Source organism: Hemiscyllium ocellatum, chromosome 14 (assembly GCF_020745735.1).
Source record: "Hemiscyllium ocellatum isolate sHemOce1 chromosome 14, sHemOce1.pat.X.cur, whole genome shotgun sequence".
NCBI lineage: Eukaryota > Metazoa > Chordata > Chondrichthyes > Orectolobiformes > Hemiscylliidae > Hemiscyllium > Hemiscyllium ocellatum.
The window spans coordinates 71,277,982-71,295,395 of record NC_083414.1 but is presented as its reverse complement, the minus strand read 5'-3'; the positions used below and the strand labels follow the sequence as shown (position 1 = coordinate 71,295,395).

The following is a 17,414-nucleotide window of genomic DNA, read 5'->3' as shown; positions in this document are numbered from 1 at the left end:
CCTCAAAAATCAACAAGACAGCCCATGTGTGGAACCATAGGAGATAGAGGAGATACTAATCAAGTATTTTGCATCAGTGTTTACTGTGGAGAAAGACATGGAAGATATGGTCCATATTACAAAGGAGGTGGTGTTCGATATCTTAAAATATATAAAAGTAGATAAATCGCCAGGACCTGATCAGATGTACTCTCGAACTCTGTGGGAAGCTAGAGAAGTGATTGCTGGGTCCCTTACTAGATACTTGAATTATTGATAGTCACAGGTGAGGTGCCGGAAGACTGGAGGTTGGCTAACATGGTATTACTATTTAGGAAAGCTGGTAAGGAAATGCCAGGGAACTATAGTCCAGCCAGCCTAATGTTGGTAATGGGCAAGTTGTTGGAGGGAATCCTGAGACACAGGATGTACATGTATTTGGAAAGGCAAGGACTGATTGGGGATAGTCAACATGGCTCTCTGCATTGGGAATCAAGTCTCATGAACTTGACTGAGTATTTTGAAGAAGTAACAAAGAGGATTAATGAGGGCAAGGCAGTGGATGTGATCTATATGGACTTCAGTAAGGCATTTGACAAGGTTCCTCATAGTAGACTGGTTAGCAAAGTTAGTTCTCATGGGATACAGGGACAACTAGCCATTTGGAGACAGAACTAGCTTTAAGGTAGAAGACAGAGGGTGGTAGTGGAGGATTACTTTTCAGACTGGAGGCCTGTGACCAGTGGAGTCCCACAAAGATTGGTGCTGGGTCCACGGCTTTTCGTCATTTATATACATGATTTGGATGTGAACATAGGAAGTATAGTTAGTAAGTTTGCAGATGACACCAAAATTGGAGGCGTAGTGGACAGCGAAGAAGGTTACCTCATATTACAACAGGATCTTGAACAGATGGGCCAAGGGCTGAGGAGTGGCAGATGGAGTTTAATTTAGAAAAATGTGAGGTGCTGCATTTTGGAATGGCAAATCGGAGCAGAACTTATACACTTAATGGTAAGGTCTTGCTGAACAAAGAGACTTTGGAGAGCAGGTTCATAGTTCCTTGAAAGTAGAATTGCAGGTAGGTAAGATAGTGAAGAAGGCGTTTGGTATGCTTTCTTTTACTGGACAGAGCATTGAGTACAGGAGTTGGAAGGTCATGCTGCGGCTGTACAGGACATTGGTTAGATCACTTTTGGAATGTTGTGTGCAATTCTAGTCTCCCTCCTATCGGAAGGATATTGTGAAACTTGAAGGAGTTCAGAAAAGATTTACAAGGATGTTGCCAGGGTTGGAAGATTTGAGCTATAGGAAGAGGCTGAATAGGCTGGGGCTGATTTTCCTACAGAGTTAGAGGCTGGGGGGGTGACCTTATAGAGGTTTATGAAATCATGACGAGCATGGATAGAATAAACAGACAAGGTCTTTTCAATGGGGTGGGGGAGTCCATAACTAGAGCGCTTAGGTTTTGGGTGAAGGTGGAAATATTTAAAAGGGACCTAAAGGGTAACTTATTCACACAGAGGGTGATGCATGTATGGAATGAGCTGCCAGAGGAAGTGGTGGAGACTGGTACAATGACAACATTTAAAAGGCATCTGGATGGGTATATGAATAGGAAAGACTTAGAGTGATATGGGCAAATGGGACTAGATTAGGTTAGGATATCTGGTCGGCACGGACGTGTTGGACCGAATAATCTGTTTCTGTGCTGTACATCTCTATGACTCTATGAGTGAATTTACTGGATAAACCTGATTTGAATTGATTTATGGTCATGAGATTAGAGTTCTGTTAAATTTGATTAGGGAGAAGTCCTTGAATGAAGCCTCAATGGTGGATATTTTTTCGTTGAGCATGTGGAGCATAAGAGCATTTAAAAGTTTCACAAGAAAGAATGGGCAGATCAACATTCAACAACTGATTTACTTTTCCTTATGGTTTCTGTATGCTGTGGCGTTTTATGAACAACTTTGTTACTTTCTTTAAAAAAACGTGTGAACCAGCCACCCTGTGCTTCCTGCAGACCAGTGAATGTTTGCAGAGAAGAAAAATCAAGAAGCAGCATTCTGTTAGCACAAGAATCATCTTAGCAAATTTTGTGAACAGGGACCACTGACCTGCTTCCCTGGTTTTTCCCTCTGTTTTTAAGACTCATGCTTTTTTCCTGTTTATCTCTTTGTATATATGTATAAGGAGGGTTTATAAGGAGTTAGAGTTTTAAGTTATATTTATTAAGTACAGAAATCTGGTCCATGCTTTCTGACAACCTTCATCTAAAATAAAAGGTAAATTTGGGAACCTTTATGTACTTTCTAAAATCTTTAACCTGTGACCACTCTGGAAATACTCTGACCACATTTTGAAGTACAGACTAGGAGCAATTATTCCACAGAGAGGACACAGCAAACATGTGGAGACTGTTTAAAAAGCAGTTGCTGTGAGTGATGCACAAATTTGTTCCTTTGAGACAGGTAAGAAGGGGTAAGATTAAGGAACCTTGGATGACGAGAACAGAAGAGCTTCTTGCCAAAAGGAAGAAGGCAGCTTAAATAAAGTGGAGGAAGCAAGGATCTAGTACAGCTTTAGAGGATTCCAGACTTGCTAGAAAGGAGCTCAGAAATGGACTAAGGAGAGCCAGGAGGGGGCATGAAACAGGTTTGGCAAGAAGGATTAGGGAGAACCCAAAGACATTTTACTCCTACGTGAGGAATAAGAGAATGAACTGGGAGAAGGTAGGGCCGTCAGGGATAGCGGAGGGAACTTGTGCATGGAGTGTGAGCAGATAGGGGAAGCCCTAAATGAGTTTTTTGCTTCAGTTTTCACTAAGGAAAGGGACCTTGTTGAGAATGAGAACTTTAAGGAGCTGGGAAAGAGACTTGAATAGATCAAGATTGATAAACTTGATGTGCTGGAAATTTTGGAAAACATTAAGATTGGTAAGTCCCCAGGACCAGGCCAGATTTATCCTAGGCTGCTCCAGGAAGTGAGAAAGGAGGTTGCTAAATCGCCGGCGAGGATATTTGCCTCCTCACTCTCCACGGGAGTTGTACCGGAGGAATGGAAGGAGGCGAATGTTGTTCCTCTTTTCAAGAAGGGTAATAGGGAAATCCCTGGCAATTACAGACCAATCAGTCTTAGGCCTGTGGTCAGCAAGGTTTTGGAAAGTATTCTGAGGGATAGGATTTATGACTATTTGGCAAAAAAGCATGATTAAAGGCAGTCAGCATGGCTTTGTGATTATTAGGTCATGCCTCATAAATCTTATTGAGTTATTTGAGGAGGTGACAAGACAGGTCGACGAAGGTTGACCAGTGGATGTGGTGTATTTGGACTTCAGCAAGGCATTTGATAAGGTTCCCCATGGTAGGCTCATTCAAAAACCCAGGAGTTATGGGATACAGGGAGATTTGTCTATCTGGTTTCAGAATTGGTTGGCTGACAGATTACAACGGGATCTGGACCAGATGGGCCAATGGGCTGAGAAGGGGCAGATGGAGTTTAATTCAAATAAGTGCAAAGTGCTGCATTTTCGGAAAGCAAATCTTAGCAAGTCTTATATACTTAATGGTAATGTCCTAGGGAGTGTTGCTGAACAAAGACATCTTGAAGTGCAGGTTCATAGATCCTTGCAAGTGGAGTTGCAGATGGATAAGATAGTGAAGAAGGAGTTTGGTATGCTTTCCTTCATTGGTCAGAGTATTGAGTACAGGAATTGGGAGGTCATGTTGTGGCTGTACAGGACATTGGTTAGGCCACTGTTGGAATATTGCATGCAATTCTGGTCTCCTTCCTATTGGAAAGATGTTGTGAAACTTGAAAGGCTTCAGGAAAGATTTATAAGGATGTTGTCAGTGTTGGAGGATTTGAGCTATAGGGAGAGGCTGAACAGACTGGGGCTGTTTTTCCTGGAGTATAGGAGGCTGAGGGGTGACCTTATAGAGGTTTACAAAATTATGAGGGGGCATGGATAGGATAAGTAGACAAAGTCTTTCCCTGGGGTCAGAGAGTCCAGAACTAGAGGGCATAGGTTTAGGGTGGGAGGGGAAAGATATAATAGAGACCTAAGGGGCAATGTTTTCACACAGAGGGTGGTACGTGTATGGAATGAGCTGCTAGAGGATGTGGTGGAGGCTGGTACAATTGCAACATTTAAGAGGCATTTGGATGGGTATATGAAAAGGAAGGATTTGGACGGATATGGGCCAGGTGCTGGCAGGTGGGACTAGATTGGGTTGGGATATCTGGTCGGCATGGATAGGTTGGACCGAAGGATCTGTTTCCATGCTGTACTTCTCTATGACTCTATGATTCTCCGACAGAAGGCAGAGAGTGATTGTAGATGGAAAGTACTCTGCCTGGAGGTCAGTGTTGAGTGGTGTCCCACAGGGGTCTGTTCTTGGGCCTCTGCTCGTTGTAGTTTTATAAATGACTTCAATGAGGAGGTTGAGGGGTGTGTTAGTAAAGTTGCAGACGACACAAATATTGGAGGTGCTGCTGACAGTACAGAGGGCTATTGCAGGCTACAATGCGACATAGACAGGATGCAGACCTGGGCTGAGAAATGGCAGATGGAATTCAACCTGGAAAAATGTGAAGTGATGCATTTTGTAAGGTAGAACTTGAATACTAAACATAGGATTAAAAACAGGACTCTTGGTAGTGTGGAGGAACAGAGTGATCTTGGTGTTTAAGTACATAGATCCCAAAAGTTGCCACCCAGGTGGATAGGGTTGTTAAGAAAGCATATGGTGTTTTGGCTTCCATTAACAGGGGGATCGAGTTTTGCTACAGCTTTACAAGTCCCTGGTGAGACCAGGAAAGATACAGAGGCTTAGGAGAGGGTGCAAGGAAGGTTTACCAGGATGCTGCCTGGACTGGAGGGCTTGCCTTATGAAGAGAGGTTGACTAAGCTCGGACTTTTCTCTCTGGAGAGAAGGAGGACGAGAGGTGACCTGATCAAAGTGTACATGGTAATGAGAGGCATGGATAGAGTCAATAACCAGAGACTTTTCCCTAGAGCAAGACTGACTGGGGTGCGGGGTCGTAGTTTGAAGATATTAGGAAAAAGGTATAGAGGGGACGTCAGAGGTAGGTTCTTTACGCAGAGTTGTGAATGCATGGAATGCATTGCCAGCGGTGGTGGTGGAAGCAGAGTCATTCGGGACAGTTATGCAACTGTTGGACATGCACGTAGACAGCAATGAATTGAGGGGTGCGTACGTTAAGTTATTTTATTTTACATTAGGATTAAGCCTCGGCACAACATTGTGGGCCAAAGAGCCTGTTCTATGCTGTACTTTTCTATGTTCTATCTATGTTCTAATAGAAGGGTTTGCGTATCGGTGTGGCAATATATAAAATACATGGTGTACTCAAACATACATATATATTTATAACATACATATAATATACACTAGCCCGATATACTTTAAATAAATGAACATGACCAATACATAACAAAACATTTAAATTCAAATTACATTGCCAATATACACTCATCAATTTACACTAGTCCAATGTCTATTAGCTTGTTATTCATACACTGATTTGTATCATCCTGATGTGCATACGCCTGATATTCATGCATCCGATATATCTGAGGGAGAGAGGAAAATGGAAAGTGGATGGAAGATCAGGGAAGGGAGAAGTAGGCAGAATCAGAGGAAGACAAGGGAGGAGGCAAATTTGAGGACAGTGTATCAGAAAGGAGAGGGAGGGGTTAATGTATGGATTGGGAAGTGGTAGTGGGGAGTGAAAGAGAATGGATTAGAAGAGAGAGAGAGATGGCGGAGGGAATGGGAGGGGTATTTGGGGAGGTAGATGTCAGGGATAGGGTAAGAGTATTTGTGAAAGGGGAAGGAAGGAGCATTTACGGAGAGGAGTTTTTCGATAATGGCGATGGGGAGGAGAATATACAAGGATACATGGGGAGGGATGGGCAATTGTATTTGGGGATGGGAAAGGGTATTTGCATGTGAGCAGGGGCATTTGCAGAGAGAAGTGAGAAGGGAAGGGGGAGGGTCTTTGGCAGGATGGAGATGGAGATTTGTGGAGTGGGGGTACTTGGGAATGAGAGGCATATTTGGGGATGGGAGGTGTCATTGGGAAGGGGTATATGGGGAAGTGGCTGGAAATTGGGTGTAATTGGGAAGGAAATATTTGTGGATGGGGAGAGGGTACTTGGGGAGGAGGTATATGGGATTGGGTATTTGTAGATGGTGTGATGTATTTGTGGTTGGGGTATTTGAGGATGAGGAGGGATATTTGAAGAGTGGATATTTAGGATGTGGCTCATTGGAAAGGGAGTACTTGTGGATGGGTTAGGGGTCATTTGTGGAGAAGTAATTGGGGAGCGATTGTTTGTGGGGGGAAGGGTAAATTTGTGGAGGGGGATATTTGTGGAGGAGAGGGAAAGAGAACATGCGGAGACGGAGAGCAGGAGATTGAGGAGGGGTATTTGTGGAGAGGTCAGAGATAGAAGGGATATTGTGGAGGAGGTAGGTGGGTTATTGTGAAGAGGGTGAGGAGGATTATTTATGAAGAGGGAGGGGGAGGGGAGAGGAGGGGAAAAGTATTTGCAGCATGAGGAGTGGAAGAGTATTTAGGGAAGATGGATATTTTGGAATCTCGTGGTTGTATTTGGGGATTGAGTTAAGGAGAAGTATTTGGAGAGGGAACTGGGAATTTGGGAGGGGCTAGGGAGGGATAACTGAGGAGAGGTGGGGAGTAATATTTGGGGATGGGGAAGGGTATTTGCAGATATGGAGGTGAGGGGTATTTGGGGAGGATGGTGGTATTTGGAGATTAGGACAGAGGCATATTTGCTGAACGGAGATGTCTTTAGTGGGTTGAGAAGGATTTTTAGGGATGGGATACTTGGGAATAGGAAGGGCATTTGGGGATGGGGAAGGGTATTTGGAAAGCAGTAAATGGGAAGAGAGCTGGGAATGGAGAGTGATATTTGGGGAGAACATATTTGAGGGCTATTTGGGGAGTGTGGATATTTGCAGTTGGACATGGAATATTTGTGAATGGAGGGACTGAGGATGGTGTATTTGTGAATGGGGTGGGACATTTATGGAGCGGGTATTTGTGGACGAAGAAGTGGTATTTGGGGAGCGTGTATTTGGTGAAAAAAGTGTTGGGGATTGTGTATTATGGATGGGAATGAATATTTGGCAGCAGGGATATTTGGGTAGGGTCGTATTTCAAGATGGGGAGAGGTACCGATGCATGAGTAGGGAAGGTGTTTGGGGATGGATGCTATTTGAGCACCTAGTGGAGTTACTTGGCATTTGGGTTAGGGAGGGCCATTTGGTAAGGGGAAGAAGAAAGAGAGAGGTGTTTGGATAGGGAAGAGGACGTGTCTTTGGCGAGATGGAGAGGGATATTTATGAAGCAGAGCTACTTGGGAATGGAGGTTATTTGAAGATGGGGAAGGACATTTGGAGAAGGGTATTGGGGAGGAGGCTGGAGATGGAGAGAAATATTTGGAGGGGGGTATTTAGGAGAGATATTTGGACAAATGGAGGAGAATTTGGTGAGGGAGAGGAAAACTTGGTGGGAGGGAATTTATGGAAATGAATGTGAAGGGAAGTGGTATTGGTGGTAAGGCATTTGTGGATGGAGGATGTTTTACAGGGGGAGGGATATTGTGGAGGGGAGCGGTATTTGGGGAGGGAGACTAATATTTAGAGTGAGAGTGGTTGTGGAAGGGAATAGTAGAGGGTGTTTGTAGAGGGGAGGGGGGGCTTATTTGGGGGTGGAGTTGGGACGAGACTCCGCCCATACAGGCGGGGCGCATGCGTGCGGCGGGCAGGAGCCCCCGGTAGAAATGGCGGCGGAGCGAGCGCGAGCGGGACCGTGAGGAACAGCCGGGAGTGAGTGGGGTTTTCCTGGGAAACCGGGGCTTGGGGATCAGAGCGGGGCCCAACCCGGGCCGAGGCCGTGAGCTGGGAGCGCGGTCGACGGGGGCGGGGCGGGGGGGAGACTGAGGGAGTGAAAGTGAGCGAGGGGCCGGCGACCCTCATCACCCGCCCCCCCCTCATCACCCGCCCCCCCCCCCCCCCCCCGCCCCCCCCCTCATCACCCGCCCCCCCCTCATCACCCGCCCCCCCCTCATCACCCGCCCCGCCCTCATCACCCGCCCCCCCCTCATCACCCGCCCCCCCAGTCACCCCCCCTTACCCCCCCAGTCACCCCCCCCTTACCCCCCCCCAGTCACCCCCCCCCTTACCCCCCCCTTACCCCCCTCATCACCCCCCCCCCCCCCCCAGTCACTTGGCCCCTCCATCACTTGATCCCATCATCACAATGTTCCCCCCACCCCTGGATTTCCCCCCCACCCCCATCCCTCGGCCTCTCCATCACTTGATTCTCCTCATAACTCGCCCCTGCTTGCCCCCATCATTTGGTCCCCCCCCTCCCCATCGCTTTATTTCCCTCATAACTTGCCCCCCCCCACCGCCATTGCTTGCCCTCATCAGTTGATGGCCCCATTCCTTGCTGCTCCATCACTTGATTCCCTTCCATTACTTGGCTACCACATCACTGACCGTCCCCTACCACTGACCTCTTTCCCCGCCCCCCCCCCACCCCCCCCACCCCACTAACGCCTATCCCTTCACTGATCCTTTCCATTCCTTGACCCCCATCACTGACCTGCTGGCATCCCTGACCCTTTCCAATCACTTACCCCTCTCCATTACTGACCCCCCCTCCATCACTGACCTCCACTCTTCACTGAACTCCCCCTGACCACCTGACCCTCGCTCCCAACCTGCCACCAGTGTGGCGCTGGAAAAGCGCAGCAGGTCAGGCAGCATCCGAGGAGCCGGAGAGTCAACGTTTCGGGCCCTTCCTGACCTGCTGTGCTTTTCCAGCATCACACTCGACTATAATCTCCAGCATCTGCCATCCTCACTTTCTCCTCCCAATCAGTGACCACCCATCATTGTTCCCTGACACTTTTACAATCAGTCAATTCACTGTATTGCTGACTCCCCCATCACAACACCCCTCTGTCAGAGCACACTGACTCCCTCCCCCCATCACTTGGGACCCTGCATCACTGTGATCCCTGACCTGATACCCTAATCCTTGCCCCATCACTCTGATCCCTCCCCTCTCATTAGGTCCCTGGTCACTCAGACCACTCCCATTCCCCCCACAAGCTAATCATATTGACCTCCTTGCACAGTGGTCCTCCAGATCCATACTGATTTCCCTAATCCCCACATTGACCGTGCTAATCCCCTAATCTCCAAGCTGACTCCCTCGATCCCATTGCTAACCCCTCTGACTCACACATGATCCCCCAAACTCACTGACACCCTCCAGTTCCCCTCACCCTGTCCTCCGTTCAACTAACACACACATAATCATAGAGAGGTACAGCACGGAAATAGCCCCTTTGGTAAACCTGTCCATGTCATCCAGATATCCTAAATTAATCTAGTACCATTTGCCAACACTTGGCCCATATCCCTCTAAAGCCTTCCCATTCATGTACCCATCCAGATGACATTTTAAATGTTGTAATTGTACCAGCCTCTGCCAATTCCTCTGGCAGCTCATTCCATACATGCACCATCCACTGCATGAAAAAGTTGCTCCTTAGGTCCCTTTTAAATCTTTCCTCCCTCACCCTAAGCCTATGCCCTCTAGTTCTGGACTCCACCACCCCAAGGAAAAAAAAACCTTGTCTATTTACCGTTTTCAAGCCCCTCATGGTTTCCCCTCTCACTCCTCAGTTCCCTGAAACAAGTGGACTTTCTGTTTGTCTTTTTCCTTCTTGGTTCTTTGTAAAAACAGGTTGAGCTTGGTTGCGTTCTGTTCAGTCTGTTATGTTGGAGAGAATTGGATTCATTGAACCTACTCATCAGAACAAAGGGCCATTCAACCCTTTTAACCTGCTGTGTCATTGGGTGATCCACTTCAACACCATTTTCCTGTACCATCCCTGTATCCTTTGAGTATTTTGAAATGTATACATCCCAACCTTCAATGATTGAGCCTCCAGAGCCCTTTAAGATCGAGAATTCCAGCTGAATTTGGTGTGCCTTTCATATCGAACTGAGGCATCAATCCTTGTCCTACGATTTTTCTCTTGCTAATTCTTCAATGGGCTAAATCTTGAATTTTATTCTTGAATTTACCTCACTTTCACTTGCTGTCTTATGTTTTCAGTTCTGTTCAGGCCAGCTATCCTTTGATGGATATTAGGTTCTCACTGCCCCCTCACTGTAAGTGGTCAAGCAAGTGTTGGTCTTTGAAATGACTTCCTTGTATCTGCTATTAACATTACCATCTTCCTCAAGTAGATGCGAAGCTCACACTGAGTGTTAGGTAATGGGAGTAAAAAATACTGAACCCGTTTCCTTGTATAAATTTGTTTCTACACAGATTTACAAATTGGAGAGACACTAATGTCGAAAATGACGTCTAAGGGCACCAGCACATCCTACTCCAGGAGAAGTTATCGGCTGGCCTCTGACACAGAAAAACCAAAGGTCACAGGTATGTTCAATGTTGAGGGTTTAAACAGCCTGAGTGATCCTAATTACAATGTGTGCAAATATCATATATCTACTTCTTTTGATAGTCTGCAAAAGAAATATACCTTGTTTGGGAAAAGTTTAAAAGCAACATGAAAGGTTGGCAATTTGAACAACTGGATGACAATTGTATCCTGTGAAAATGCTTGGATGGGAAAGATGTTTCCCATCCAATTGGATGATTGGAGTTTGATTGACTTGATGGAATCCCCTACTAGTGTCGGCCCATTGATATCCCTTATTAACTCAAATTAATGTGTTTGAGTTTCAGCACTTCGAAACCTAATTGGTGGCAGCGCCTGACTCAGTATTAATGCTCTCATTCTGTGTGCAAAAGTCATGCAAGTCTAGGTACACAAGTGTAGTCTGAAGTTGTCTTTAATGGCTGTCTCATGGTAGGTGTGCAGTCTGTAATGATGGTCAACTTGGATAACCACAGGTTAAAGTCTGGGATTCACCGTTTGTGGTCCATCACCAGGTTGCAGTTGGGAATGTTTGCAATTAACCAGGTAGTCCGCCATCCAGAGGTGGGTCTGTAATCAGTTTGCAGTATTCCACTGAGATTGCTTGATTTTAGGCAAATGTGTGAGTTTTCCTTATGTAGCAGTGACAAAAAGAGTGCTTGATTCGTTGTCAGTTAGTGATGTTCTTCTTTTACAAAGGATATTTTCTGTATGGACATCAGGATTTCAATGTGCCAGCATAGCAAGTCACTCGAGCTCTCTGTGTCACAGAAGCTCTCTTCGTGGTTTCTTGGAACTGGGCGTTCTCTTGTTTGTGTGACAGTTGCTGAACCTGTTCATCAGCAGTATTCTGTTGTTCGGTAAAGTGGTGTTCAGGTATGAAAGTGTTGTTCACGGTGATTGAAATGGTAAGTAGTGTGTTTGGTTGTGCTTTCCCAGATGGTACCTGCCAGTTCTTTTGAGATTCATCTTATCTTGACCTTTTGTCTGGTGTTCTAGACGTATTAATGATCAGTTAATGTACAGTCACAAGTATTGGGTGGTGGAAGAGTGTTTAGCAACAGACCTGGACATTAGGTTCCTCTTTGGCCTTTTGAGTTGTATGGGTAGAAGGCAGAAATGACTGTCTTGGAAGTAATTGTTTGAATATTCCACTGATTGAAATAGGTTTCCAGAGAACCTAGACCTTAATTGAGTGTTTTTATCAGTTTTCGGAAATTCTTCAACCTGGAAAGCTTGGACAGGTCATCAATACATGTGAACAGTTGTGAGGGAGGTCACTGGTATGTTGAAGAGCAGTGGTGCAAGGACTAATCTCTGCAAGAGCCCATTATTGGTTATACACAGGCAAATGACTTGATCACCAATGATCACCAGTGTTTGCATGGTTGATTACTATCATGAAGTTGATTAGTTCTGAATAAGAATCATACTGGACTCGAAATGTCAACTATTTTTCTCTCTGCACAGATGATGTCAAACTTACTGAATTTCTGTAGCATTTTCTGTAACTTGTAGTTGATCAGTTGTTTTTTCACACAGTAGATGATTTTCACACAGTGGTTGATTTTAGAAAGTTTCAACATCATATCTGTGTATTATACTGTATCATATAGACAGGAAAAGTCAACAAATATGCTTCTGGCCCTTTTGAAAGCCAAGTTCAATATGGTCAATGTTAGTCATTGCTCGGGGGACAGTGAAACATAAGATAAAACAGCATTAATACTGATTCTAGGCTACCAGTATCCTGGGCCGTGTTAGTGTCTCCATTTCTTTTGGCTTAACTGTGAAGTCAGTCTCCTTGGCAGTTTCCCACCATCTTTCGTGGAGTCCTCCATCAAAGAACTTGAAGCGTATTGTTGCAATATCAGAACCCTTATCCCCTTGTATTCGTTCACTTTCCAGAGTTGAGCATGAGGTAAAAGATTTTATAAAGTCCTGGGAACAAATCCGATGGATGCCAACATTATAGTACTGAAGGAGAGTGACATTGTGGCAAATGTAATTTTGAATGAGACCATGTCTTTTAAATTAAACTGAGGCCACATCTGCCCTTGCAGATGGATGTAAAAGATCTCACGGTGCTATTTGATAAAAAGCAGGGATCTTTTGCTAGTGTTCTGGGCAGTAATTATCTTTTGATTATCATCTGTTTTTAAAAAAAACAAATTATTCCCTTATATCCCTGATGTGTTTGTGGGATCTTTGTGAAAATGTTATTTGTATTTCCTACATTATAGCAGTGATTGTACTCAAAAGTACTTCATTGGCTGGACAGCAATTCACAATGTTTGGAGTTGTGAAGGACCTTACATTTCTCATCAACATTTTGACTTGCGAGGATTCCACTATTAGGGTTGATGGATTTTTTTTCCCTTCGCTGTGAACAGAATCGGTGTCTGATACAGGTCTGTGTGATTGTTCCTAGGTGGAGCTGGGATTTGAGTCACACTGTGTAGTATTTGATTGAATCGTCATTTTCCATTTTCACTCCCGCTCCACCATTAAGTGAGATTGCAATTACACTTGAGGAAGCTTCCTGTTACCAGATATTGCTCAGTCCTAATTAGAGTTAGATTGTGTTGAGAATGCTGTCTTGTTCTCTGTCGTGCGACTCTGTCCTGTGTCTAATATGAACTGTATTTTGAATACATAGAGAAGTTGGATTGCTTTTAGTTGAGGGATGAGGTTCAACAGTGAGTAGTATGTGAGCAGTCGGTGTAACTGGGCGTAATTTTTTTTCTTAAGCAAATGGATGTTAGCTATTTTTGTTAAATGCAATGAACTTGTATCTCCTGTTTTGTCTATTGTGTGCCTAAGCATTCAGGCTGAAACTGCTATGCCTCGAGCTTGGAGAAGCAGCAGACAGTGAGGATAATGCAAATTGAGTGCTATAGCTATGCTGGCATAATGGGCAGACAGGTGGTAAATGAAATTTAATTGAAATGCAAGGTGATGCATTTGGCAGAAAGGAGAAGCAATATAGATTTAATGGCACATCTGGGGATTGAGGGGTGTAGAGTGCAAATGGATAGATCTTTGAAGGAGGTGGGACGTATTTAGATTGTGCCTAGTATTTGGGTTCTGGGATTCTGGACTTCATCATTAATAGCGATATTGAGTCCAAAAACAGAGCAATTGTGCTGACAAACTCTGAATCTCTCGTACAACCATATCTAGAAAGTAGGTAGTTTGGTCACCACACTTTGGGAAGGTGGTGAGTGTCCTTTAGAGGATAGAGGAAATTTCCCAAGATGATTTCAGTGATGTGGAATTTAATCTGCAATGTTAGGTTGGAGAAATTAGTGTTATTGTTCTTGGAGCAAAGGAGATTGTGGAGGCATTTTGTTCAAGGTGTTCAATATTATGACCGGTCTGGACAAGGTAGGAAATGAGAAAACAGTTCCCATTTGCCGATAATGCAAGGACAAGGCAGATTGAAGGTTTTTGGGCAAGAGATGAAGGATGATGTGAGAAAGTAGTTTTTCTGCAGCGATTGGTAATGAATTATTGCTTATGACGAAGGCAAGCACTTGAAGACTGTAAACTTCCTGGAGTAAGGGGAATAGGGTACAGAGATGGGACTGACTGGATTGCTGTACAGAGAGTTAGAACAAACTTGATGGGCTGAAAGCCTCTTTGTATGCTGTAATGATTCTGTGGCTAAGTAATTCGCACGATACCTTAAGGAAGCATTGGCATTCATATTAGAGCATTCAGTTACTTAGAAATGTTAATACTTGTCTCTAAGCATCTCAGGATTTTAAGAGGTAGCTGAGCACATTGAATTTAGGGCATCTGCAATGTCCTGTCAGTTCAGAGACTGTGTTCTTTGAGTTGAAAAATTGCTTGTGTTGCACTGCTATTTAAGAAAATTGAAAGGCAAAAACCTAAGGGAGTTAGAGAGCATTTAGTCTAATATCTCTTGTTGAGAAATTTCTAAAGTCTATGATTAATCATAATATGTTTAAACTTCTTGAAAATTTTTAGTTGTTCAGAGAGAGCCCGCATTTACAAAAGATACTGCATGCTAGATGGACATGATAGCATTTTTGGATGAGGTGACTAAAGTAGTGGTGAGAGAAATGTATTTGGATATTATTTTAAAAAGTCCTTCATAAGACACTGCTAGCTAAAGTTGAAGCATTTTGGAATTAAAGGCAAATGATTGACCTGGCTAGGAAAGTGGCTGAGCGTGAAGAGACAGAGAGTAGGCACGAGGCAAATACAGCCCTGCACAGATGTGGTGCCCAGCACTGCTCACAGTAATCCAGATATAGTCTAACAATTTTGTCCATCTGTTCCATGACTTCTAACCCCTTGTATTCTAATCCTTTAGATATAAAGTCACCATTCCATTAATCATTTACTCCGTTTGCCCATTCATGTAAGCTGTTACTTTTCACTTCATCCTATCTCTCTTTGTTGTTTTGGTTCTTTATACGTACACACTACCTCCCTTGGAGTTGTGTGATTCCCTTTCAATCTCATCATGGGTAAGTAATGATGGCAGAGTAAGAGGATGGTTGTAAAGATGAGTTCAGAACTGATGCACGACATCATTCTTGTTGTGGTAGAGAAGGACGCTGATTGAATCCATGCTGGCCCTCTGTAGAGCAACCTACTTCATCTCAGGTCCCGAACTTTCCCTTGTAGCCTTGTAAGTTTATTTCTCTCATTCTGTTTCCTTTTGAAATCATTGATTGAAGTAACTTCCACCACCCTTGTCAGTGATTTGTTCCAGGTCATTACCACATGCTTTGCTTTTAAAAAATAAAGTTCTTCTTTTTACTTGACTATAGATCTCTTACCCAAAACCTTAAATCTGTTTCCCTCACTCCTTGTGCCATCCACCAATGGGAACAGCTGTGCTAATCTAAACTTTGCATAATCTTGTTGATGTCCTCGTGAGGCGCTTCTTCACATAGTGAATTAAACTTGAAATATTAGGAAAGGAAGCAAGGAAAAACTTTGGGGGTCATTTAAGCAGCATTTGAAAACTATGGCAGTGGATTGTAAGGATGATTGTGCCTTCTTCCATCAACACTCCTCTTTGCCAATATCCTGAGAGCTGTGTGGTGAAGAATCGCCAAGCATAAAGAGGGTTACGGAGGGAAGAATGCATCTGTTCCTTTTGTGGTTTACTTGCTGTTTGTGCACCACTGCAAAACTGAGCAGTGGAAATATACTCTCATGAAGTATTTAAATGATGGCAGTAGTTGTCAAATCAGTTTGTGTTTTGGTTAGGTCAGTTATCTAATACATTTGTGGTGTGAAGACATTTTCTTACAGCTAAACCCGAAGCTCGTGCTGTGAAGGTTTTGTAGCTCCATTTTCCTCTCTTAGGGTGAAGGCACTGCCCTGTGTGATACTGATCCATGTTAGACCAACTCTCCATTCACATTCTGAATCTAGTTAGTTGACTTCACCTTGGATAGTAGTAAGGATGCTGTGCTTGGCATCTCTTGAATTAGATAGTTAAATTTGGGCTTTGATTGCTATGCAGTAACTGGAGTTAGGAAGAGTATGGGTGGAACAAGAACTGGATTGATGCTGACTGTGATATCTCCAGAATTAAATAGTTTGATAGCTGTCACTAAGTGGGGGGGGGAAGGATGCTGCCAGTACCTATGGACTATAAACACCTTGATCAGATGTGTAAGGCATTAAAATATACATCAAAGTAGATACAATGTGCTATTAAAGTAAATAGTTTTAATCTATAAATGAGGACATAGTTAGCAAATTAGACAGGGTGCTTAGGAGAGAAATCAAGAAGCAGTTTTCACACAGCTGGTCATTGAAATCTGAAACTTTCTTCACTCCAGAGTTGTAGCCTTCATAAATAGGCCATTTGCCCCATCAAGTCTGCTGCATCATTCAGTGATAATTCTCAGCTTCACTTTTCTCTCTTTTGCTCATAATCCTTAATTATTCTAGATAATTAATCCTGACCTACTGTGCTTTTCCAGCACCACTCTAATCTAACGCTGACTTAACCTGTCTATATTCCTATGCAGATTATTTGTGTCATCCTCGCCACTTGCCTTCCCATCCATTAAACTTGCCAATAGCACATTCATGTCTGTCATCCAAGTCATTAATATAATTGTGAGCCCAACCCCTACCTCTGTTGTTATAGGTTGCCAGTCTGAAAATGTCAACCTTATCCCAACTTTCTATCTTGTATTAGTTAGCTAATCGTATATGATCATATATTACCCAACATGGATGATGACAGCTGGATCCCTTCCCTCTTGCTCCAAGTTTCTTTCCAGTCCTGAAGAGAGGTCCTTAAAAATTGAGAGCAGACAGGCAATACAGCCTTTAGGACTCGCGCTCACATCTGAAGACAATAGCATCTATATAATTAATTATGCTTTCCCTAAAAACTGGAATTTTACTGTTACCATCTCACACTTGAATTGCTTTCTGTACCACGATGGTGTGGTCAGCTGGCTTATTCTCAATGCAGTTCACACTCTTGGCCACATAACTTGCAAGAACCTTGTAACTTTTGTCACTAATGCAGACAGAGGCTCCTCAAACACCACCCCATGAGTCAAGGTTCCCTTAAATTTTATTTGCTGCTGAGTGAACCTCTGAGGTGGGTGTGTGGAAATCATTTATTGGCATGCTAATTGACAGAGGCTGTGCAGCCTAGAGGCAATATTGCCCAGGGTCTCCGTATGTATACCTCCTGCAGTCACACCTTTGTGTCTCCTGTCACACAGTAAATTTAAGTTATCTAATCTGAGGGGTATAACTGACTCCTGGGCCAAAGTGTCCAGGTAACTTTCTCCCATTCTGATGTGGTGCATTGTCTGGAGTTTAGTTAGACTCCAGCTATTTCACTCCGATTCAATATCCTTGAACTGCACGTTCACATATTTGCTGTGGATTACCTAGA

The 17,414-nt window shown here is 43.9% G+C and overlaps 1 protein-coding gene across 1 annotated transcript in view; it reads left to right on the top strand.

The window, feature by feature from the left end:
- The first annotated feature begins 7,762 nt into the window (after nt 1-7,762).
- Nucleotides 7,763-17,414, top strand: part of LOC132822416 (E3 ubiquitin-protein ligase RNF123) — a 379,484-nt gene continuing 369,832 nt past the window's right edge. Inside the window, exons 1-2 of the mRNA XM_060835785.1 lie at nt 7,763-7,862; nt 10,387-10,500. Coding sequence (XP_060691768.1) covers nt 10,410-10,500 — 91 coding nt within the window. The 5' untranslated portion in view covers nt 7,763-7,862; nt 10,387-10,409. The remainder of the gene's footprint in view (nt 7,863-10,386; nt 10,501-17,414) is intronic.